Below are 24,658 nucleotides of genomic sequence, written 5' to 3'. Positions count from 1 at the left end.
ACGGTTTGGCCAAGAAGAACATTCACCCATTTAATGAGTTGGTGCTAATATGTAGAGAGGAACAATGGTCTTGGGTAGACACTGGCCCAGGATCCAGGCCATTTGGGTTCAGCTCTGCCACAGACTTCCTGTATGAACTTGAATGAGAATGAGATCCTCAACCCTGCTGCATCCCCTTTACACTGGGTAAAGGGGAACAATTTCAAATGGTCTGAATAGAAGTTTTACATTTCAAGCAGTGATTATAAAATCTAAAGAACAGAGAAATATCCATAGCCCTAAAATGGGGCTAATAAACAGTCATCCAATATTTTTGGCACCATGTGAGTGAAAACACGCTTAACCTTTTGCTGGCAAAGTCATCCATCGTACTACTGGTGTTTTTGCAGAACTCCCAGATGAGCTCAGTGAGGAGATATATGTACCGCAAGTGCCACACACAGGAAAGGATGGAGTTTGATTCATCACTGTGTTATGCCAGTTTCACACTTTTGTGACTATCTTGAGATCTATAGAATAACACTGTCGTCTGATGATAGGGTGACCAAAGAGCAAATGTGAAAAATCGGGACGGGGGTGGGGAGTAATAGGAGCCTATATAAGAAAAAGATCCAAAAATTGGGACTGTCTCTATAAAATTGGGACATCTGGTCACCCTATCTGATGAAGTGGGTATTCACCCACGAAAGTTCATGCTCCAATACATCTGTCAGACTATAAGGTGCCACAGGACTCTTTGTTGATTTTTATAACTCTGGAGTAACACTGGTGAATCAGGCTCATGGTATGCAGCATTGATAGGCATCACTTAAATAGCTCCTTTTTTCATTTGTCCCTTGTGTATAGTAAGGTGACCAAATTAAACATATGCCAATAAATCCTTTAAACCATCACACACTATCCACCATGTATTTAATTTTTATATATGTATGTATATGTGTCTCTATTCATATGCCCCTCGCACATTCCCTTCTACATACCCCCAAAAGTCACTGGAAATATAATGTGCACAGTAGTTTGTAAATTGAAGATGCTTAAATAGCTGAAAACTATAGTAACTAAAACTAATATATGGGGCTGAATGATTGAGTTCACAACGTTAGACTTAGTAATAATTACAGCTGCATGAGCTGACTGGCTTATTAAGAACTTTAGAAAAGCTGAACACATCATCAAAGAATCTCTCTCAGATGACATAGTACATCTGAGACACCTACAGCTCTCTAGGTGAGGCACCTTAGATTCAGTTAAAGAGGAGCTGATTTCTGGGGAGATGAGAGGAGGAAGGGGTTGCAGATTTGCATCTGAGATCAAGAGGCAAGAGGGATGTTTCCCCTTCTGAGGAGACTCTAAGGCCTCCAGAACAAAGAAGGGGAAATTACAAAAAATATATTGGATTTGGGAGGGATTTGGACAGCCGATGTGTGTCAGAGCCAGGTTATAGCTACTTATTAAGGAAGAAAGGTTCAGAAAAGCAGTACTTAACACTCTCTCCAGCTCTGCTAAACTATTTATGAAGAGGTAGCTATAACTAGAAATCCAAATTTAAAAAATAGTAAACCAAAAATTTACTTTAAAAAGCGGGCTGACATCCAACTATTTTTTAACTAGGTAGAACTGGAATGTTAATGCAGAACATATACAAAGCTGTAGTAAAATAAAATCATGAAGAAAAAACCCGACACCTCTTAATGCGGATATTCAAACAAAATAAATGATAATCATATTAACCACCAACTGGGAGCCAGAACAGGCCATTGGGATTTGGGACCTGGGAAACTAGTATGTGTAATATGATATATTATTACTCACAGAGCTAGGTTTTGGCATTTCTCTGCAGAAGGAGAAAAAAAGCCATTTCTTTTGCACAGGGAATGAAACTTTTTTGTCAGTTAATAATGACCTGAATAATACCTGTCTAATTAGATCATTCTTAAAGTATGCAAGATTTAGATTACATGAGGTGCCTATAACCACATGCAAAAGGTTATGGATTGTGAATAACCTGGATAACTTGTTGCCTGATCTGGCTTATCCATTTCAATTAAAAAAAAATGTAAAACAGTGGTCTGATTTTTACTCCAAGTGGGGACACTGGAAGAATGGATGGCAGGCAGAATGTAATTATCTGAGCTGGAATTTGCCCAGCCCATTTGAGTGAACACGCCTATATTTTCTGAATTCACCAAGGCTCCTTATTTACCTTTATTGTTTTAAAATTATATATATATAGGGTCTTGATAAGTTGGGTAGGCCAAGCAATGAGGGAGGGAATTGATGTGAAATATTTCAAACTTGAATACATAATGTAGGCATCTAAATCCATATTTTAGCAACAATGGCCTGATTGTAGTTTGGATGGCCTCCATCTCAGAATGGGAACCAATATTCTGGGGGACAGGCTGGCTAGAGTAGTCAGGAGGGCATTAAATTAACAACAAAAGAGGAGGGTGAAAAGAAGCGTCAGGGATTGGGGCAAGGGCAGGTGTGCCTAGTGCTTGGAGCTGGAGTCAGTACCCAGGAATTTGAGCCAGGGGTCAGAGTTGAAGTTAAGAATTGAAACTGCTGATCAGAGCCAGGTTAGCTGGAGTGAAGCAAAGCAAGACAAGGCTAGGGCCTGGGCACGAATAGTGCAAGGGCAAGAGTAGGAACAAACAGACACAGGAGCTATCATAGCTATGGATGAATGCTTTGTGCAGCCTCTGCCCTGCTGCTGGTGGACTTAAGAGTAGACCTGCAGATCCCTTCAATCAGGCAGTTGGGCCAGTCAGGAGCCCAGCTGTACTTGTCAGACTGATATGCTAGCAGGTAAGCAGGCTAGCTGAGGGCTTTTACTCTTCACAAAGAAGAACAACTGAGCACTCATTCAGAACTAAATCATGATGTTGAGAACAAAATTAATCAAGACTCCAAGGGAAGAGAGGAAATTATTGAATTGCCTGCACACCAATGCTACAATCCTATAATTGTCCATGGGTGAAACTCTCCATGAAGACAACAGGAGTTTTCAGTGTGTAGTAATAGCAGGGTTGGGCCAGTGTTTAGAAGGATGAGATTACGAGTGTTCACATATAATAATACAGGATCACAACAATTAACTTTTGCATATGTATGAGATAAGAGATATTAGTGTAAACCCTGTGCAGTTTTACAAGAAGTTAGTCTAGTTCACAAGTGGATTAACTACAATTCCAAAAGCTGTTTTAGCCTAAACAGGAAACCAAAATATTGTTAAAATGACATACAAATCATGGTTTTCACTACTTTGGTTAAGAAATAAAACACTAAACTGAGGTTACAAAACCACCCACAACTGGCATTGCATTTCACCCTTGTCAGCAACCTCACAAGAGAGGCCAAGAATGGGTAGGGAAACTGCATCATTATTTCATCCCTAGGGGAGGTTTCTTTAAACTAGTGGTGAAGTCCTTCTACTGGAGCAGTAAGGCAAATGTTGCACTGTTAACCCTCCAGCACTTGTTCCCTGGATAAAGCCAAGAACTTCAGCTACGTCAAGCCACCATCTTTCATGTGACTGAAAACAATTAATTGAAAATAAGTTTTTTTTTATTTTGATAATTGTGCTTTTAAAAAAATACTTTAACTACAAAAAAAAAGAGAAATTTCTTGAGTAACACGGTATTTGTAAAGGCTTTATTCCTAATAGAGCTGCTTGAAAAAAAGGCCTAGGGTAAAATTTTTGAAGCACCTAATTGTTGTTGTTATTAATTATTTTATTTATATAACATTAGTGCCTAGAACCCTTAGTCATGGACCAGGACCCCATTGCACTACGCACTGTGTCTAAGCCCTGGTCAATACTACAAACATATGTTGATATAACTACATCCATCAGGTATCAGAGGGGTAGCCGTGTTCGTCTGGATCTATCTGCCACAGGATTCTTTGCTGCTTTTACATCCACCAGGGGTGTGGAAAATCCAGACAACCCTACATTCCTGAGAGGTGAGTGTACCGACCGAACTGCCTGTGTAGACAATGCTATGTTGACAGAAGGGCTTCTCCCATTGAGCTAGTTACCGCCTCTTGGTGATATAGAGTACCTATGCCAGTGGGAGAGGTTCTCCCATTGGCGTAGGTAGCATCCTCACTAAGCACTACAGTGGTGCAGTCGCTGTGTCGCTACAGTGTTGTAAGTGTAGACAAGCCCTAAGTGACTTGGGAGCCTAAATCCCATTTTCAAGAGATGTAATCACGAAGGAGCCTAAGGGCATGTCTACATTACAAAATTAAGTGGTCCTAACTTATGTCGGCATACACCTGCCACAGTAATTGCATTAATTGTGCGTGTCTACATTTTGCTCCTTGTGTCAGTGGTGTGCATCCTCACCTGGAGAGCTTGTATTGATTGTATTGTCAGCATGAGGCATTGTGGGATGGCTTTTGAAAGCCAGTAACAGTCAATGTAAGCAACGCTGTGTCTACACTGATGTTGCGTTGACCTAACTACATCAACAATGACTCTATGCCTCTTGTGGAAGTGAAGTTATTGAGTCAGCATAGCGAAGCATTTACATTGGCAGGAGTGAAATTTTAGTGTAGACGCTTAATTAGGTCAATGTCAGCTGCCATGTAGCAACCTAACTCTGTAGTGTAGACCGGGCCTAAGTTTCACTGAAAGTCAATAAGATTTAGGCTCCTAAGGCCCAGATCCTCAAAGGTACTTAGAAACCTGTGATAGGTAGGGCCTATCATAGGGGTCACAGTCAGGTAGTTTCCTTACTCTTTTTCAAAGGTCTATCTAGGGCTTTGTGGGTGGCGGAAGCTTGTCAGCTGTCTCCCTCTCAGCTGCTCTGTAACAAGAGTCAGCTTCTTCTGAGGCATGGCAGCTTTCCTCCTGATTGCCACCCCTTCCTGTGATCAGCTCTCCTTTTTAAGCTTGCTTCCTACAGCTGGATCAGTCTCTGCAGGTGTGCCTATTTGGTAGGAATTAATCCCAGAGGAACTCATTAGCCTTCTTCTGAGTGGGATGGGGGAATGCCCCATCACAGAGCCAACTTCCATTGATTTAGGCACATAAATACCTTTGGCCTAAATGCCACTTTTGAAAATGGAACATAGGCTCCTAAATCACTTAAGTACATTTGAAAGCTTTACCCTGATCTGCAGATATAGGTGTGTCATCCACTTTGTTATTCATAAGCATTTGGATGACTACTGGTATTCTTGAAAAAAGTCACTACACCTGAAAGTGGTAGCCATAGTCTGTCTGAGGTTATCTGAAGCTTATATTTAGTGTAAATATGTGCACATGTATGTTTTAGATACACAGAAGAAACATCAGCACCATTCCTCATGTTTCTCAGGATAGCCAGTTCCCAGAGGAGCTTGGGACTTGGATGAGGTACAGATTGCTGGGGCTCAGCCTAGACAAGAAGAGTTAATAAGCTGGAAGAAATGACTGAAGAGTTGAAGACTATAGGTAGATTCCGGGCCTCAATAAAGTCAAACAGCAAAACTTGTATTGACTTCAGTAGGGCCAGGATTTTACCCTACATTGGTATCCCTGATTGAAGGAATGCATCCACTGTTAACTTCAGGTATTCTTGATCCCCTGCATCTCATGATTCTGCAGTTGTAGGGTTGCTGAAGAATCCCCACTTTTTCCACTCTTGCCACGTTTGTGATCCAAAAGCCAAGCTTTTGTTTTTTAAGCAAATTACATTTATAGCTCTCAATGCTGTGAAGATATCTTTGGAAAAAGTGAACAGACGCAATTCTTGTTTGCTGAGTGTGTCGACAATCTGAAATAATCACTGAACTTCCTAATTCATCTTAATCATGTCTTTCTTCTGAAACCTGATGATGACCATTTCAATATCAATATTCTTAGCTATTGCAATGCTGATTCTTTTAGCAGAAACATCTAGTTAATGTACTTACCCCACAATCCCAAACTGCCTCCCACAAAGCCTCAGCTGTCCAATTCCCAGCATCTCAAACCTGCGGCTCCAATCTCTCTTATGCAGTTGTGCTTTCTGATTCCAAAAAAATTGTGGCACATCCAAAACTGAAAATGTGGGGGAAGCATTGTTAGTAATGCCATATTATTAATTTTGTATGTTGTTTGTTAAAATATCTCAATCTTTCAATTTAAATCATTGTGCCACAGAATTTCCAGTGTGCTGCTCCACAGTGTTTCAGAATCCAGGGACCTGGCTTCACAGTCTAAGACCAGTTTGCCATAGAGTACACTGGTTCTTGGGCTTATATTAGATCCTGAGCTGCTTATAGATGCTGTGATAGCAATTGTGGCTGGTCAAGAGTTTTTCCATCTGTGTCTAGCAAGAAGATGCAACTTTTCCTATCACATGTGATCCATGCTACACTTATCCATACATTTGTTTCCCAAAGGTTAGATTGCTATAATGTGCTCTGTGTGAAGCTACATCTTGAGACCATTTGGAAACTGAAGCTAGTGTAACATATAGCCACCTGTTTATCAAGCAGAGCATCATGCAGAGAGCACGTGAAACCAGTGCTCCAAAATCTGCAATGTCTGCCAATAATATTTCTGGGCTGAGTTCAAGGTGTTGGCTTTAACCTATAAAGACCTAAGTGGTTTGGGACCTGGTTACCTGAGAGACTGGCTCTCTCCCCATGCAATAGTACTCCATTAGTTAATGGAGGAGTCTGAGCTGGTAACCCCTGGGTTTAATAGGGTGTGGGCTGCTGGCAGGACCTTCTCCATGAAAGGCCCTCTGTGGTGTGCATGCTGTGAAAACGTTATCTATCATGAACTCTGTGCACGGAAGTGTTCAGGAGTGGTAAGCTGAAGTCTGGATCTGAAGTGTAGCATGAGCAGATTGGAACCGTTTACAAAGACCCTCTTCCTGTGCTCACTTTGAGACCTGTCTGTGATTTTCTTGTTTTCCCCTTATCCTAATTAAAGTAATTGAGTTTACTGAAGGGCTGTGGGAACATTTGGGTGTCCTGAAACATAACAACTACAGCTGGACAGAAAAATGTAAATCTGTTTCACAAGGGTTTTGATATTTTGAAATTTGGTTTCATTCTGATTAGGAACCAACCCCCCCCCCAATTTTGAAATTCTCAGAAAATCAAATGGAGTCCCAGATCCGGGGAAGTCTACCTGCTGAGCTGCCCCAGAGTTATGGACCCTGGAAGTCTGGGGGCCCTTGAGACCGTCCACATGGCTGGGTGAGCTCTGCAGCTGTGGACCCCGGAAACCCAGGCTTCACAACAAGCTACCAAGTGGGCAGCCGAAGAGGTGAGGTGGTAGGAAACCAGGCAGGCTTTCACTGGATGCCTGTCTGATAGATAGGGACCCATCAGCACTGGGGAGAAATTGGATCATCCCCACAAAATTCCATTAATTGAACTGGCAATTTTTTCTGATCAGCTCTTATAATAACCTTGCCTTCAGAACTCCTTCTTTCTTGGTCGACCAGAAACTGGATTTGCTAACTTTCTGGGCAAGTTAAAAAGCCCACAAAGCAAAAACAAGAGGAGTAAGGGGGAGGAGAGGTTATTAGTGAAGAGAAGTAGAAAGGAGGGGTTCCTGCATTCCTAGATTAAATGGATTTAAAGGATGAAGCTGAAGGAGGACACTTGGTGAACAGGAAATGGGAATCAAGTGAAAAATCTGTCTAAGCATTTTTATAGCCCACATTATGCTAGTATCTGAGCATCTCACAATCATTAATGCATTTTTATCTTTAAACACCCTGTGATGTTTCACTCCATATTCTTTATGAAAATATGCTTATGATATGAATATGCCAATACAGAGAGGGACCGGGATATCCTACAGGAAGATCTGGATGTCCTTGTAAACTGGAGTAATAGTAATAGGATGAAACTTAATAGTGAAAAGTGGAAGGTCATGCACTTAGAGATTAATAACAAGAACTTTTGTTATAAACTGGGGATGCATCACTTGGAAGTAACAGAGGAGGAGAAGGAACTTGAAGTATTGGTTGATCACAGGATGACTGTAAGCCACCAATGTGATATGGCTGTGAAAAAAGTTAATGTGATATTGGGATGCATCAGACGAGGTATTTCAAGTAGAGATAAGGAGGCGTTAGTACTGTTATACAAGGCAATGGTGAGGTACACAGAGGGGCTAGTAGGATGATCCAAGAAATGGAAAACCTGTCTTATGAAAGACAAAGAGCTTGGCTTGTTTAGCCTAGCCAAAAAAAGGCTGAGGGGAGATATGCTTGCTCTCTATACATGTATCAGAGGGTTAAATACCAGGGAGGGAGAGGAATTATTTAAACTCAGTAACAATGTGGACGCAAGAGCAGATGGACATAAACTGGCCATCAGGAAATTTAGACTTGAAATTAGACAAAGGTTTCTAACCATCCGAGGAGTGAAGTTCTGGAATAGCCTTCCAAGGGGAGCAGTGGAGGCAACAGACATATCTGGCTTCAAGAGTAAGCTTGATAAGTTTATGGAGGGGATGGTATGATGGGATAGCCTAATTTTGGAAATTAATTTATCTTTGACTATTAGCTGTAAATATGCCCAATGGCCTGTGATGGGACACTAAAGAGGGTGGGATCTGAGTTACTACAGATAATTATTTCCTGGGTGTCTGGCTGGTGAGTCCTGCCCACATGCTCAGGGTTTAGCTGATCGCCATATTTGGGGTCAGGAAGGAATTTTCCTCCAGGGCAGACTGGCAGAGGGCATGGGGGTTTTTCACCTTCCTCTGCAGCATGGAGCATGAGTCACTTGCTGGAGGATTCTTTTCACCTTGAAGCCTTTAAACCACAAGTTGAGGACTTCAATAGCTCAGACAAAGGTTAGGGGTTTGTTGCGGGAGTGGGTGGGTGAGATTCTGTGGCTTGCGTTGTGCAGGAGGTCAGAGTAGACGATCATAATAGTCCCTTCTGACATTAAAGTCTGTGAGTCTATGACATAACTGAGAAGTACTTTATGCAAGATGGGTCTTCTAAGGTATCACTGGAAAGGTTATAATTTACTGAATGTGATTATTCAATTTGTATGACTGTATCATTTCTGTATCTGAAGTTAGAAATATTGACTATGTATCTGTATTTCAACTATGCTACTTTGGGTGACTCCCACTGCTAACACTTCAAGTACAACAATGGAAAAGTCAGACAGGGTGGATGGCTCATCAGCAAGGACAATGGACTGTGAAAAGGCTGTGTCATACTACCACTGACTCATGGATTCTCCATACTGTCACTGACTCATGGATGCTGGGTTTATCTCCCAAAAAGGGGTGTACACATGAGTGCTGGCGGAGTCCCCTTACACAGAGCTGACTTCAGTCTACGTCTGCAGTGGGGTGTCACCCTACCTGTGTGTGTGTGTGTGTGTGCGTGCGTGCGTGCGTATATGTGCTGCAAGAGGTGGGAGAGCTTAATTCAGCAGAGCAAGGAGAGGAAGCCCAGGCTGATTGAGCAGGGGAGGCTCAGTTAAACCCCAGCACATCAGGTAGCATCCCAGAAGTGGGGTCTAACCTATCACACACCCCTCATTTTACCGATGGGGATCTACTGAGGCATCAAGTAGATTAAGGACTTGCCCAAGTTTACACAGGGAGTCTGTGCATAGGTACCAACTTTGCCCGGAGCCAGTGGGTACTCGTGCCCCCACCGCCCCTGGCCCTGCCCCCATTTCAACCCCTTCCCCAAAGTCCCCACCCCAAATCCACCCCCTCCCTGCCCCTATTCTACCCCTTCCCCAAATCCCTGCCCTGGCCTTGCTTCTTTCCTGAGCACGCTGCATTCCCCCTCGTCCCCTATCCCTCCCAGTGCTTGCCGCGCAAAACAGCAGTTTTGTGGTGCAAGTGCTGGGAGCTAGGGGGAAAAAGCGGGCATGCAGCACACTCAGGGGAGGAGGTGGAGGTTAGCTGGGGCGGGGGGATGGGGAGGCAATTTTTCCCTGTGGGTGCTCCAGCCCTGGAGCACTCACAGAGTTGGCGCCTATGAGTGTGTGGCTGAGCCAGGAACTGAAGCCAGGTCCCCTAATTCCCAATCCAGTGTCTTATTTACTATACCATCCTTCCTAAATAATGTAGACTATATAGAGAGAAGAAGTATACTTGCCTTTTTAATACATTGTATAATAATTCTATAGCCTAACTGAATTTGGCTGCTTTAAGAGAACCAGAAGTCTGGATCTCTGCCTCTTTTCTGAAAGTGTGTATTCAGATTGTCCAACAGCCAATTAAATTTGAGGTAAGAGAGACACCTTTGTGTTGGATGAGTGAACACGTAGCCATTATGTTCTACAAGTGGGAAATTAGGGGTACAAAGCAATAGCTAGCAATGGCTGCAGTATTTGCCTGACAGGCATACTTGTTGAGTGCTTCTCTCTGCAGGATTGAATTAGATTTGCTCACATGTAATTGTTTCTGTCCAGTGATGGCCATCCTATAGAGAAAATGTAATCCCAGCTAGTAGTGCCAGCTAATGGTATCTTCTTTAGCTCAAGCAGTAGAGGGCTGTGGTTTTGGAACAGAAGCTGCTAGTTCTGAACTCCAGTGCTAGAGATGTGCAGTTCAAGGCCTAGATTTAGCAAGATATTTGGGAACTTGTGTAACTTTAATGTGAGAGCAGTGCCTCTGAGGCCCTAAATAACTACCATATTGTCTGTGTATGTTAATGTAGATTATTAAAGTTGATGGCCAACGAATAGCAGTGTCAGATAAGTTCATGCAAACAAAAGATCTCTGTTCCGGCAGTTTTCAGGCTTTCTTGACTCTGATTGTGAGGAATGCCTCCATGTTATCTATTTATTGTGAGTGCTAACAAAAGATATCAGAGGACTCTACTGAGTGTAATCAGGGATTACCTTTAGAAATCTTACAGAATGGGCACTCTTTTTCTTACTGACATGGTCACTCATCTAAGGTTGGCTGAAAAAAGTCATCCATTTTATAACTTGTTTTGAGACTTAACTCTTCATAGGCTGTATTCTGCTCTTTTAAAATTACAAGGTGGATGGCAGTAAGCTTTATAACTCAATCTCACCAACTTTAAGAGGATTGTTTAAAACTTGCCATAAGGACACTTAATTCTCTGCAATTCTGCTAAGCAGATTATCTTCATATTAGGGTATAAAAATAATTACGATAAAAATTCTAGGCACAAAGCATTTAACTAGATAGATCTTCCAAAGCCAAATTGCTGCAGGATGGTCTGTTACACTGAAAGGTATTTTGCTTATGGTAGTAGTATGGATCCATTCCCTTTCTATCACCAGCTTTCTTTCTGATGCCATACCCTGGGTCCAATTCTGATCTCACTCACACTCATTTTATTGAATTTAATGGATTAACATCCAAGTAAGTGAGATGAGAATGAGAATCAGAATTATTGTCTCTTTCATCTGCTAGCCTTCAGGACAAAACATGTATGTCACATATCTTTTTCCACAAATACTGTAAACATAACTTGTAATATACAATAAATATTAATGTAATTTGCCACATATTCATGTCCAAGTCCTGCGGTGATCAGCAATTGGTGATGGGAGCAGGACAGTGATGACTGGAAGCTTCTAATCATGGACCAACACATAGGCAGCAGCTATCAGATGTTCGTTTTTGCATTTGGACAGAAACAGGAGTGCAACTTGGCAGCTGCAACCATGACTAAGCAGCCTTTCTTAGGATCCACTCTGCTCACCCCACATGGTGAAAGGGTTAGAAAAGGTGCCCTGAACATAGTCTGTCTTGCCTCCCCTGGACTGGATAACTGCATCCAAAGGGATCATCTTACTACGGTTGAAACTCAACAATAAAATTTGAAATATGGAACATTCAAACCTTGATGGACAACCTGAAAAGTAACCATCCAGAACAAAGAACAGCAATTGTGATGAGAGAGCTCAGGAGACATAACATCAGCATTGCTGCACTGAGACCCAACATGCAGCAGAAGGACTGCTCGAGGAACAAGCTGGTGATTACACTTTTTTCTAGAAACGAGCAGGTGATGATGAACGACGAATCTATGGCACTGGTAACTGTCAACCAACTCTTGGAATTACCAGTAAGCATCAAGAAACAACTCATGACCCTCTGCCTTAAACTTGCCAAGAATCAGCATGCAACATTAATCAGTGCATATGCTCCAACTCTTAACACTGATGATGAAACCAAAGAAGGATTTTACATCAACCAAATGCGCAGAACACGGCCTGATTATCAGAAACACCATGTTCCACCAAAAGAATAACTACAAGATAACATGAGAACACCCACGATCTAAGCATTGGCATCTACTTGACTACATAATTGTCTGTGATCGTAAACATGAAGACATTTACATCACCAAATTGATGACTGATGCTGACAATTTTTTCATGTACCATCGCCTTATCAGCTCCATCACTTCCATCAAACTCACACCAAAATGATGACAAGTGAAAGAAATCAGCCAGATGGAAGATCAATGCTGAGATTCTTAAGTACCCAACTAAACAAAACTTTTTCCAGCAGTGCCTCACCGAGAAACTGATGAATATCAAAACTGAGATGGAGAGCCCCAATTATTACTGGAAATCACTCAAATTGGCTGTTCTTGCTGTGTGTGAGGGAACTCTGGGCTTCTCAGCCAGGAAGCACCAAGACTGAACAATCAGGAAATCTAACACCTGATTGACCATAAGTGCAAGGCCTTCTGTGCTTGACAGAATGACATCAATTCCAAGCAGAAGAAATACCTCCTTCACCAACTCAAAGATGTTTCAAAGGAAAACCCATGAAATTAAGAACACTTGAGAAAATGTGTCTTTGAAGATTGTGACATCAAGAATCAAACCAAGCTTCTCATGTACTAGGCTATTGTTATCTCTGCTCTCCTGTATGGTGCCAAAACCTGTGTCACATACAGTAGACACCTCAAGATTCTTGAATGATACCATCAAAGGCACATCCAGAAGTACTTCCTAATCAGGTGGAATGGCCAATACTTCAACATCAGTGTTCTGTTCCAAGCCAAAACTTCTGGTATTGAAGCTATGGTCATTCACCATCAACTCTGTTGGGCTGGTCATGTTATTCGAATGTCAGAAAATTTACTCCCAAGCAGGTCATGTTCTCACAAGTGAGTCATGGCCAACTGACAAGGGGTGGGAAAAAAACAGAAAAGCACTTAAAAGACACCCTGAAAGCCAACATGAAGTGCAATATTGACATAAACTCATGGGAAATCCAAACCTTCAACTGACCAAAATGAAAAAGGATCTTGTGGCAAGGATTCCAGTATTTTGAGGTCCAACGGAGACAACAGGAAATGTCTGCCCCAATAGTGACAAGATCTGTGGATCCCAGATTGGTCTCATTATCCACTTGCAGATCCACTAGTGATAACTGGCTATCATTTTATAGAAGATAATCATCCATGAATTCCAAGGGATCACCAACAATATACATTAAATATACATGCAATTCACTTGATATCAAAAAATAACATGGAATGAAATTAAATATACTGAAAATGTTGTACCAATATGCATGGGTAGATAGATGATAGATATACACACAGTGCCTCAATGCACTCATCACAATTTTATCAAGTGAATGTATCTTACATCAAAATAGGTATGTGATCATGTTACCAGATGAAAGATTGCCTCAAGCTCTGGAATGTAGACAGATCAACACCTCATCTCTCAGGCATAATGGTATCATAAGGGTAAAGCCCACCTGTGCAGAAGACAGAGCTTTCTTGGGGGCTGATCTGAGACTGTGAAATGAATTCCCACAGAAAATAAGGATCATCACAAACTTTACCACCTTCCACTCTAAGTGTCAGGCACATTTCCTCAAATTCTCCAATAAACACACAACAGTGTAAAGAAGCCAGAACCCTAGCAAAATAAAACACTGCACACACAATTCCTGCAGTGTGTGGATGAGAGAGTGAATGAAAAACATGACAGATGTTAGCCATGTTGCTTAATGCATTGCTTCACTCAGATGTTATGATGATGAGGGCAATATTAGAATCACATAGAACAAAGTTGAATCCATGTAACCATTATGGCGATGGCCACCACTGGAGATTGAACCAAGGACCTCCAAAGCTAAAAGCATGAATCCCTACAGTGAGATCATCATCAGGCTCTCAAACTGGGGCTCTCTGGATCAGATGCATGTAACATGTGGACATACCCATGTAACACACACTGACCAGCAGGTTACCTACTCCCTCTGCATGGAACGACTGCAAGCTGTAGCTTTTTCCGTCATGTGACTCTGCTAGCTATGCCATTAGACTTTGTAAGCACTATCAACTGTAGCTGTAATCTTCAAAGTGTCATGAACCATAAGTGTTTCTACCATGGCACTAATATTCTCTGCCCCCTCAGCCAGCAAAAGTTGCAAGTACTATGAACCATAACTGTTTCGCACTTGGGAATCAAAAGGTCCAATGCTTGTGCCAAGAGAGCTTGTAAACACCATGACCACATTAATTTATGGTGTGGGATTTGTAAGTTCCACCAGCTGTACCAGCAAAGCCTTTATGGATGATGAAAATGAGATATTTAGACCATGAGGAGACTTACAAATGCTGCCAGCTAAACCGTCAGAGACTGTAAGAACAATGGACTATAGTATATCTCTTATGGGACACTCAAGTGCAATATATTTTACCCCTTAATGATCCATAGCCATTTGTCATACGGAATGCAAGTACATAGTTGAGCTATCAGAGCTTGAATTTTTTCTCAGACTTACAAGGTCTTTAGATACCCTCCACAGTATAACTAACTTCTACAAGGCCATTCTTGTGAGCTAGTGTATTTGTGGAAGTCTTCCCAAATTCAGCTGCCTATGGACCTTTGTGTCATGGTCTCCTGCACAATCCTCATCAGCAGTCACGTGCAACAAATACAGGAGGTCTGGAAGAAGGAAGACACCCTGGCTTTTATAGTGAATTTCCTCCAGTCCCATTGCCATGACTACCTCGGTTTTGATTATGTGATCAGCTCACCGATGCTGCTCTTTGTACTTTTTCCAGCTTGCATTGTGTTCCCTCTGAGTGAAATTCACCCTGGTGAAACAGCCCACACAAAGCCCTACATGCTGCTTAGTCCCTGTTTAAGGGTCTGCATTAGAGTGGATTCCATCCTTCCTGCACAGCCCCAGTTAGTTTTGCTTAGAGCTGCACTTATTCCCAATGCTATTTCTCCTTTTTTTCTCCTCAAGGTATTATATGGTGCGGGCCACAGAGTAGCTGACTTTTGTGATGCAGTGTTTCTTCAGGCTACCTGGGCCTTTGTATATTCAGAGTGTACATTAGCAGCTCCTAAGACAGGGACGTGCCAATTTAATTGCCATGCACACCTTTAATGGGATCTATATATAATCCTACTGCCTCTTGCGGTCCAGTAACTTGCTGCTTCTTTCCTCCCCACATAGCCCACAGACATAAGACACCCAAAGTGTATTAACTTCCCTCCATCATAGACCTTTTTGTGTTTCTCTTCCCCTCTCCCTGCTACTTCTATATAGTTTCCTACTGTAAGATTGCTTTTATTGTATGCTTATTTATTGTTTTGGCTACACATACTGTCGGTGGAGGTTTCTATGAGCTGCAGTGCCATGCACTATTGAAAAAAAAGCCATAGTGTGGGTAATTGCTGCTGAATCATTCATCTGGATTTCATTAGGCCAAAAGGAACTTCATAGAGGAGTTTCTTTCTTCCTCTCAGAAATGAGCTAGGAGGATCTCCTATTTGAGGTTGTAGAATGTTTACTCTCTTCGGAAACATGCTTTTAGTTTCTGTGAAATCAACTTCTAAGCTATAGTCCATACATCATAAGACCCTTCTGTCTTCGGTCACTACTGGTTGCTAATAATGAAGCTTTATTCATCTAGTTAAATAAAGCATTTAAAAACATCTGTGTACAAGAACAAAGATGAAGTGCATTACAGTCAGGACAAATATTGTGTCAGGTATACAAGTATATTCACCTCTTGGAGCATAAATATATCTCGTCCCCTATTAGCCTTATCAAATACATCTTAGGCACATGCTTCAAGAGAAGACTATGCTCCAAAGTATTCAGACATTAATGAAGTCAGACTAGGTAATAATATTGGTTCCTTCAGACCTTAAAATCTTCAAAATCTATGGGTCAAATTCCGATTCCCTTACCACAAGTAGTTTCTTATTCCTTGAGTACTCCAACTGAAGACAGTAGGAATCTTGTGCTTAAGGGAATCAGAGCCTGGCCCTAGGAAACTATGCTATTTCACTCCAGATAATTAATCTTGGATATTTACATAAATGATCTGAGATGAAATAGTATAATGTACGAATATAATCTCCGGTAACTGCCCAGTAGTCAATGTGCTTTTATACTCTTACAAGGCTTTGCAGTTTATGAAAAACATGTAAGTGTTTCTGTTACACATTTTGGTTGCCATGTTAACTTGGCTTCCATAACACTGCAACAAACCCAAAACACCTCCTTACATACTTGCTTTATGACATTTTATTAGAATGGCAATATAAGAGTTTTATAGTAAATGTAGGATATGGCAGGGGACTAAAATAACACCAAATTCTCTGAACGCTTTAATCTAGCTTGAATAATTTAAAGGTTTTTAGACATTTGTAATTTAACCTGTAGGCATAATCTAGTAGTAACAGCACTTGGGAAAAGAAGTTATGAGCAGTGCACACTGAGATTATACTGGATCAAATAACATAGTGGTTACAAAGGAAACAAAATCTTTTAAAATCCTCAAACATCAGTTTAAACTGTTAACTTTAATTTTGTTTTAAATTCATGTTAAAGTAATTGCAGCAAACTGGGATTATGTACTTTCTCCAGCTCTGTCTTACTGCACTTCTGCTTCTGTAACTATTTCATTTGTTAGTGATTCACATTTTCTTTCTCTAAATGAATGCTTTTGCCTCACATGGTTTACTTAGATCAAGCAATATCCACCGTTGCAGGCTTCACTGCAGAATAATGGACAGTAGAAATAATTTCTGCGCCCTGTGCTGAAAGATGCAATGCGTATTGTATGTCAAGAGAATCGTTATTTTGTGGGAGAGTTGGCAATAACAGTGGGGCCTTGATATTTGATTAGATGGTTATTGAGAAGTTCATTCATTTTAATATTTTAAATGACTGCATTTTTTTTAAATCTGTTTTTCTAGCAAGAATGACAAGAGCAAGATTTTCACAAGTGACTAATGGTGTCTGGGGTTTCCATTTTTCGATGCTCAACTGCAGATACCCTGAAGGGACCTGAATTTCAGAAAGTGCTGAAAGGCAACCACCTCTGAAAATCCTTAGTCCCATATGGTCAAGATACCAGTAATGCACAGGGAGCTAGCCTTGTTGGATGGGTTGAATGAGGGCCTCAAAACACGCTTTGAGAGAGAGAAATTTATTATTTTTGTTTCACGGATGAGTAAACTAAGACCCAGAAAGGTTAAAACAAAAAATGTCACAGTGCAGGGGACATTAGGGAATCTGACCCAGGATGAGAACAAAATGAGGGTAGTTCACATGCCAGAGTGTCAAGGTTTTCCCCCACTTTGAACTTTAGAGTTCAAAAAGTGGGGACCTGCATGATCACTTTTAAGCTTAATTACCAGCTTAAATTTGGTACACTGCCACCAGCCAAAATATAGTGTTTGGCACACTTCCTGTTCCCCCAAAAACCTTCCCTGGGGAACCCAAGACCCAAACCCCTTGGGTCTTAAAATAAGGAGAAATAAATCATCCTCCCTCCTTTCCCCCCTAGACTTTCCCCAATCCCTGGTGAGTTCAGACCCAGTCCCCTTGGGTCTTAAAACAAGGGAAAAAATCAATCAGGTTCTTAAAAAAGGAAAGCTTTTAATTAAAGAAAGAAAAAGTAAAAATTATCTCTGTAAAATCAGGATGGAAAATGTTTTACAGGGGTATTCAGACTCATATAGACTAGAGGACCTCCCCCCTCCAGCCTTAGATTCAAAGTTACAGCAAACAGAGGTAAAAATCCTTCCAGCAAAAGGAAAAACATTCACAAGTTGAAAGAAAACAAACGTAAGACTAATCCGCCTTGCCTGGCTATACTTACAATTTTGAAACATGAAAGACTGATTCAGATAGATTTGGAGAGTCTGGTTGTACCTCTGGTCCCTCTTTTTCCCAAGAGCGAACAACAAACAAAACAAACAACACAAACCAGAACTTCCCTCCACTGAGATTTGAAAGTATCTTGTGCCCCAATTGGTCCTCTGGTCAGGTGTCAGCCAGGTTTACTGAGTGTCTTAACCCTTTACAGGTAAAAGAAACATTAACCCTTAACTATGTGTTTATGACACAGAGACAGAAGAAGGGGCTGAAGCAGGAGAAGCAACTAAGAGGCTGGATAAGTGCAAGTTTTGCTTTTTCAGTTCTATTAGCACTTCTGCAGCAGAATGCCCTTCCTGGTTCATAGGCTTACTTGCCATAGTGTCAGAATCCCAAGCCCTAGACTAAACTGGGCACCATGAATTAACAAATGAAGACAGGGAAACTTTGATTAGTTTTCTTAGATAAAGAACAGATGAAAGTGGGGCCACCCTGAGGGATTCCGAGTCCCCAAGGAAACAGTGCAAAGTACAAACAGCAAAGATAAATTCTACAACTTGAGACCTGGAAGTGCTGAGTACTGTGGAAACCTAAGTACAATTGTCCTGCTCCTATTAAGTGTGCTCAGTACACTCAACTCCAGCTAGTTTCGCTAGGAGTTAAATGTGCAGAGCACAGCACAGGAGTGCTAGGTTAAATTCTTGTCCTCTGACCACTGATGGGATCAGGATTTGGCCCAATTCCTTTAAACAGAGAAGAATCAATATATGGAATAGACTCTCCAGGAGAGCAAGACAGGACACTATTAAAAAAAAAAGTTTGAAAAGGAGTTAGGAGAGTATTTGGAGTGTGGTTCTCAAATATTCAGCTGTTCACTGAATCTAAATAACCTTCTTGACTTTTTCCCCTGCCAACATCACCCAGACTGAATTTTTTTAAATGCATGTTGGATAGTTTTGATCACTGCTTTCTAGAGTTACTTTGGAAGGCCAGGTAAAGTTTTTTAACATCATGATATTGTCTCTGCAAAAGATTGAAGATAAAACAGAGTTTCTTGCTTCGTTGAACTTGCAATCTTTACAGTGCAGCTGCTTACTCCTGAAAACACCAGGAATGAAGACTGCAGCTGAAATGTTATACAGAATTTATTTTGAAAATTGCATATTAATAATCAGGGAATAAATAATAACAGCTGAGTATTTCATGTGACTAGGAAGGTGATCTTAATGACAGTGCATTTCATTCATTTGGGTATTGTGGTGTTTGCAGTTTAATTGAATTGTATGTATTACCTTTTTAATTTATTTTGTATTACCGTATAGCTTAGATGCTCCATTTAAAATCAGGGCCCCATTCTACTAGGCTCTGTACAAACACATGATAAGAAACAGTCACTGTCTCAAAGAGTTTACAGTCTAGAATAGATAGACAAAGGATGGGAGAGGAAGTGACTTGCTCAAGATAAGACAGTGGGTCAGTGGGCAGAGCTGGGAAGAAAACCAGGGTTGAAATCCTGGCCCCATTACAGTTAATGGGAGTTGTCATGGACATAGGTGCTGACTCTGTGGGTGCTTAGGGCTGGAGTACCCATGGAAAAAAATGAGTGGGTGCTTAGCACCTACTGGCAGCCAGCTCCCTTCCTTCCCTCCAGCACCTCCTTCCCCTGGCAGCCCCGCCAATCTACTCCTCCCGCTCCCTCCCAGCACCTCCCACCTGCCACAGATCAGCTATTCTGTTCTGTGCCGGAGGTGCTGGGGGGAGAGGGGAAGGAAGGGGCACACTCAGGGGAGGGGGAAGAACTCATAGACTCATAGACTCTAGGACTGGAAGGGACCTCGAGAGGTCATCGAGTCCAGTCCCCTGCCCTCATGGCAGGACCAAATACTGTCTAGACCATCCCTGATAGACATTTATCTAACCTACTCTTAAATATCTCCAGAGATGGAGATTCCACAACTTCCCTAGGCAATCTATTCCAGTGTTTAACTACCCTGACAGTTAGGAACTTTTTCCTAATGTCCAACCTAAATCTCCCTTGCTGCAGTTTAAGCCCATTGCTTCTTGTTCTATCATTGGAGGCTAAGGTGAAGAAGTTTTCTCCCTCCTCCTGATGACACCCTTTTAGATACCTGAAAACTGCTTTCATGTCCCCTCTCAGTCTTCTCTTTTCCAAACTAAACAAACCCAATTGTTTCAGCCTTCCTTCATAGGTCATGTTCTCAAGACCTTTAATCATTCTTGTTGCTCTTCTCTGGACCCTCTCCAATTTCTCCACATCTTTCTTGAAATGCAGTGCCCAGAACTGGACACAATACTCCAGTTGAGGCCTAACCAGCGCAGAGTAAAGCGGAAGAATGACCTCTCGTGTCTTGTTTACAACACACCTGTTAATGCATCCCAGAATCATGTTTGCTTTTTTTGCAACAGTATCACACTGTTGACTCATATTAAGCTTGTGGTCCACTATGACCCCTAGATCTCTTTCTGCCATACTCCTTCCTAGACAGTCTCTTCCCATTCTGTATGTGTGAAACTGATTGTTCCTTCCTAGGTGGAGCACTTTGCATTTATCTTTATTGAACTTCATCCTGTTTACCTCAGACCATTTCTCCAACTTGTCCAGATCATTTTGAATTTTGACCCTGTCCTCCAAAGCAGTTGCAATCCCTCCCAGTTTGGTATCGTCCGCAAACTTAATAAGCGTACTTTCTATGCCAACATCTAAATCGTTGATGAAGATATTGAACAGAACCGGTCCCAAAACAGAACCCTGTGGAACCCCACTTGTTATACCTTTCCAGCAGGATTGGGAGCCATTAACAACTACTCTCTGAGTACGGTTATCCAGCCAGTTATGCACCCACCTTATAGTAGCCCCATCTAAATTGTACTTTCCTAGCTTATCTATAAGAATATCATGAGAGACTGTATCAAATGCCTTACTAAAGTCTAGGTATATCACATCCACCGCTTCTCCCTTATCCACAAGGCTCGTTATCCTATCAAAGAACGCTATGAGATTAGTTTGACACGATTTGTTCTTTACAAATCCATGCTGGCTATTCCCTATCACCTTACCACCTTCCAAGTGTTTGCAGATGATTTCTTTGATTACCTGCTCCATTATCTTCCCTGGCACAGAAGTTAAACTAACTGGTCTGTAGTTTCCTGGGTTGTTTTTATTTCCCTTTTTTATAGATGGGCACTATATTTGCCCCCTTCCAGTCTTCTGGAATCTCCCCCGTCTCCCATGATTTCCCAAAGATAATAGCTAGAGGCTCAGATACCTCTTCCATTAACTCCTTGAGTATTCTAGGATGTCATCAGGCCCTGGTGACTTGCAGGCATCTAACTTTTCTAAGTGATTTTTTACTTGCTCTTTCCTTATTTTCTCTTCTAAACCTACCCTCTTCCCGTAAGCATTCACTATACTAGACATTCCTTCAGACTTCTCAGTGAAGACCGAAACAAAGAAGTCATTAAGCATCTCTGCCATTTCCAAGTCTCCCGTTACTGTTTCCCCCTCCTCATTGAGCAGTGGGCCTACCCTGTCCTTAGTCTTCCTCTTGCTTCTAATGTATTGATAAAAAGTCTTCTTGTTTCCCTTTATTCCCATAGCTAGTTTGAGTTCATTTTGTGCCTTTGCTTTTCTAATCTTGCCTCTGCATTCCTGTGTTATTTGCCTATATTCATCCTTCGTGATCTGACCTAGTTTCCATTTTTTATATGACGCCTTTTTATTTTGTAGGTCATGCAAGATCTCAAGGGTAAGCCAAGGTGGTCTTTTGCCACATTTTCTATCTTTCCTAACCATTGGAATAACTTGCTTTTGGGCCCTTAATAGCGTCCCTTTGAAAAACTGCCAACTTTCCTCAGTTGTTTTTCCTCTCAGTCTTAATTCCCATGGGACCTTGCCTATCAGCTCTCTGAGCTTACCAAAATCCGCCTTCCTGAAATCCATTGTCTCTATTCTGCTGTACTCCCTTCTACCCTTCCTTAGAATTGCAAATTCTATGATTTCATGATCACTTTCACCCAAGCTTCCTTCTACTTTCAAATTCTCAACAAGTTCCTCCCTATTTGTTAAAATCAAGTCTAGAACAGCTTCCCCCCTAGTAGCCTTTTCAACTTTCTGCAATAAAAAGTTGTCTGCAATGCAGTCCAGGAACTTATTGGATCGTCTGTGCCCCGCGGTGTTATTTTCCCAACATATATCTGGATAGTTGAAGTCCCCCATCACCACCAAATCTTGGGCTTTGGATGATTTTGTTAGTTGTTTGAAAAAAGTCTCATCCACCTCTTCCGCCTGATTAGGTGGCCTGTAGTAGACTCCCAGCACGACATCACCTGTGTTTTTTACCCCTTTTAGCCTAACCCAGAGACTCTCCACTCTTCCGTCTCCTATGTCCATCTCCACCTCAGTCCAAGTGTGTACATTTTTAATATATAAGGCAACACCTCCTCCCTTTTTCCCCTATCTGTCCTTCCTGAGCAAACTATACCCATCCACACCAACATTCCAGCCGTGTGTATTATCCCACCAAGTTTCAGTAATGCCAATAATGTCATAGTTGTATTTATTTATTAGCACTTCCAGTTCTTCCTGCTTATTACCCATACTTCTTGCATTTGTATAAAGGCATCTAAGATACTGGTTTGATCTTGCCTCCCTGCTTTGCCCTGACCCTCCTTCCTCTCTGCCATTATAGCCCGTGCTCCCTCCTGTTTCCAACCCATCTCCCAGGTCTTGTTCCCCACTTACCTGTGGGCTTTGCTCACCTGTCCCTGTTGAACCTAGGTTAAAGCCCTCCTTACTAGGTTAGCCAGTCTGTGCGCAAATAAGGCCTTTCCCCTCTTCGAAAGGTGAACGCCATCTGTTCCTAGCAGTCCTTCCTCAAATAGCATCCCGTGGTCGAGGAAGCCAAAGCCCTCCTGGCGACACCATCTTCGCAGCCAGGCATTCACCTCCACGATGCATCTGTCTCTGCCTGGACTCCTACCTTCAACAGGAAGAATTGAAGAGAATACCACCTGCGCTCCAAACTCCTTAACCCGTACTCCCAGAGCCCTGTAGTCACTCTTGATCTGCTCAGCGTCACACCTCGCAGTATCATTTGTGCCCACATGGATGAGTAGCATGGGATAGTAGTCAGAAGGCCGGATAATCCTCGACAAAGCCTCTGTAACATCTCGGATACGGGCCCCTGGCAGGCAGCATACCTCCCGGGATGAACAGTCAGGGCGACAGATGGGTGTCTCCGTCCCCCTCAGCAGAGAGTCTCCAACCACCACTACCCTACGTTTCTTATCAGTGGTGGCAGCAGACCTCCCAGCCTTAGGGGTACGAGGCTTCACCCCCTTAACTGTTGGGGGTGATTTCTTCTCTCCTGTATCAAGAAGAGCATAATGGTTATCTTTTACCACAACAGGAGGGTTTGCAGCAGCGGTGGAGCACTGCCTGCTGCTAGAAGTAACCAGCTGGCTGTGTCCACCCTGAGCCTCCTCCTCCACTGGTGTGTCAGATACACCCTGAGGCATCTCCTCCTCCACTGGAGTGTCGGTAGTCCTGTTAACTGGGACAGCACCATCAGCTGTCTCCACATGGATACTGTCCAGGAATTGCTCATGGACATGGATGTTCTTCAGCCTGGCCACCTCCTCCTGTAGCTCTCCCACCTGCTGCCTGAGAGATTCCACCAGTAGGCACCTTTCACATTGGATGCCACCCCCAGCCTGGATATCGGTAAGTGGAAATTGCAAATTACAGTCTTTGCAAGCCCACACCAGAATCTGGGTAAAAGCATCCATGCTTTGGTGCTCTGTCTGGCTACAGGCGCAGGTGGAGGAGACAGAAGCAGTGCTGGCACAGGTGTTGCGGGTCCTCCTCACCATTGTAAGCCTCCCTCTGTCAAACTCTCTCAAATTCCCCTCTGCTGTAAACAGAAAGGTTTTCGATGTGGCTCAGGTTATGGGTTCAGGGGACCAATGGGTCACAGATGAGACCGACAAGGGACCCCCCCTCCCTTCCTACTCCCCTTCCAAACTCCCTTGCAAAACTCCCTGTTAGCAGCTCCTGGTCGCTAAGCTCCCTGGTCGCTTGTGCGCAGCTATATAAAGCCCTGGCCTGAGTGAATGCCCCGCCCACTGGTTAAGGCTCAGCCAATTACCAGAGGCTTCTAGCTTTCAAACCTTCTTAGTAGCTCCACCTCCAACTGCCAGCTACAGCACACGGTCCTTCAAACAAACAAACCAAACAGACTGACAAACACAAGCTCAGCACACAGCAAGTAACCCCCAAACACACACACAAACCCAAACACTGGGTGAGAAGAGGCGTGGTGGGGGTGGAGAGGGGGCAGGAAGAGCCAAGGTGGGAATGGGAGCTTGGAGGAAGGGATGGGGCTGGGGTAGGTCCTGAAGCAGAGATGGTGAGGGAAGAGGCGGGGAAGGGGACCAGGCTTGGTGGAAGGGCGGTGGGGGCAGGGCCTGGGGGGAGCAGGGACAGGAAGTGGTGGGGTGGGGGGGGACTTGAGGGAAGGGGTTGGGAAGAGTTGGGGCCTGGAGTGGAGCGGGGAGGGAGGAGGGGTTGAGCATCCCTGG

The 24,658-nt window shown here is 42.7% G+C and overlaps 1 protein-coding gene across 1 annotated transcript in view; it reads right to left on the bottom strand.

Annotated features, from left to right (window-relative positions):
• The window catches only part of LOC127049709 (uncharacterized), a 1,018,748-nt gene extending 994,394 nt beyond the window's left edge, over positions 1-24,354 (bottom strand). The window contains exon 1 of the mRNA XM_050950934.1: positions 22,356-24,354. Within this exon, the coding sequence (XP_050806891.1) occupies positions 22,853-23,950 (1,098 nt within the window). The 5' untranslated portion in view covers positions 23,951-24,354 and the 3' untranslated portion in view covers positions 22,356-22,852. The remainder of the gene's footprint in view (positions 1-22,355) is intronic.
• Between the last annotated feature and the right edge of the window lie 304 nt (positions 24,355-24,658).

The sequence above is a fragment of the Gopherus flavomarginatus genome, chromosome 4 (genome assembly GCF_025201925.1).
Source record: "Gopherus flavomarginatus isolate rGopFla2 chromosome 4, rGopFla2.mat.asm, whole genome shotgun sequence".
Taxonomy (NCBI): Eukaryota; Metazoa; Chordata; order Testudines; family Testudinidae; genus Gopherus; species Gopherus flavomarginatus.
The sequence above is the reverse complement of the archived record's forward strand: the minus strand, read 5'-3'. Positions and strand labels throughout refer to the sequence as shown.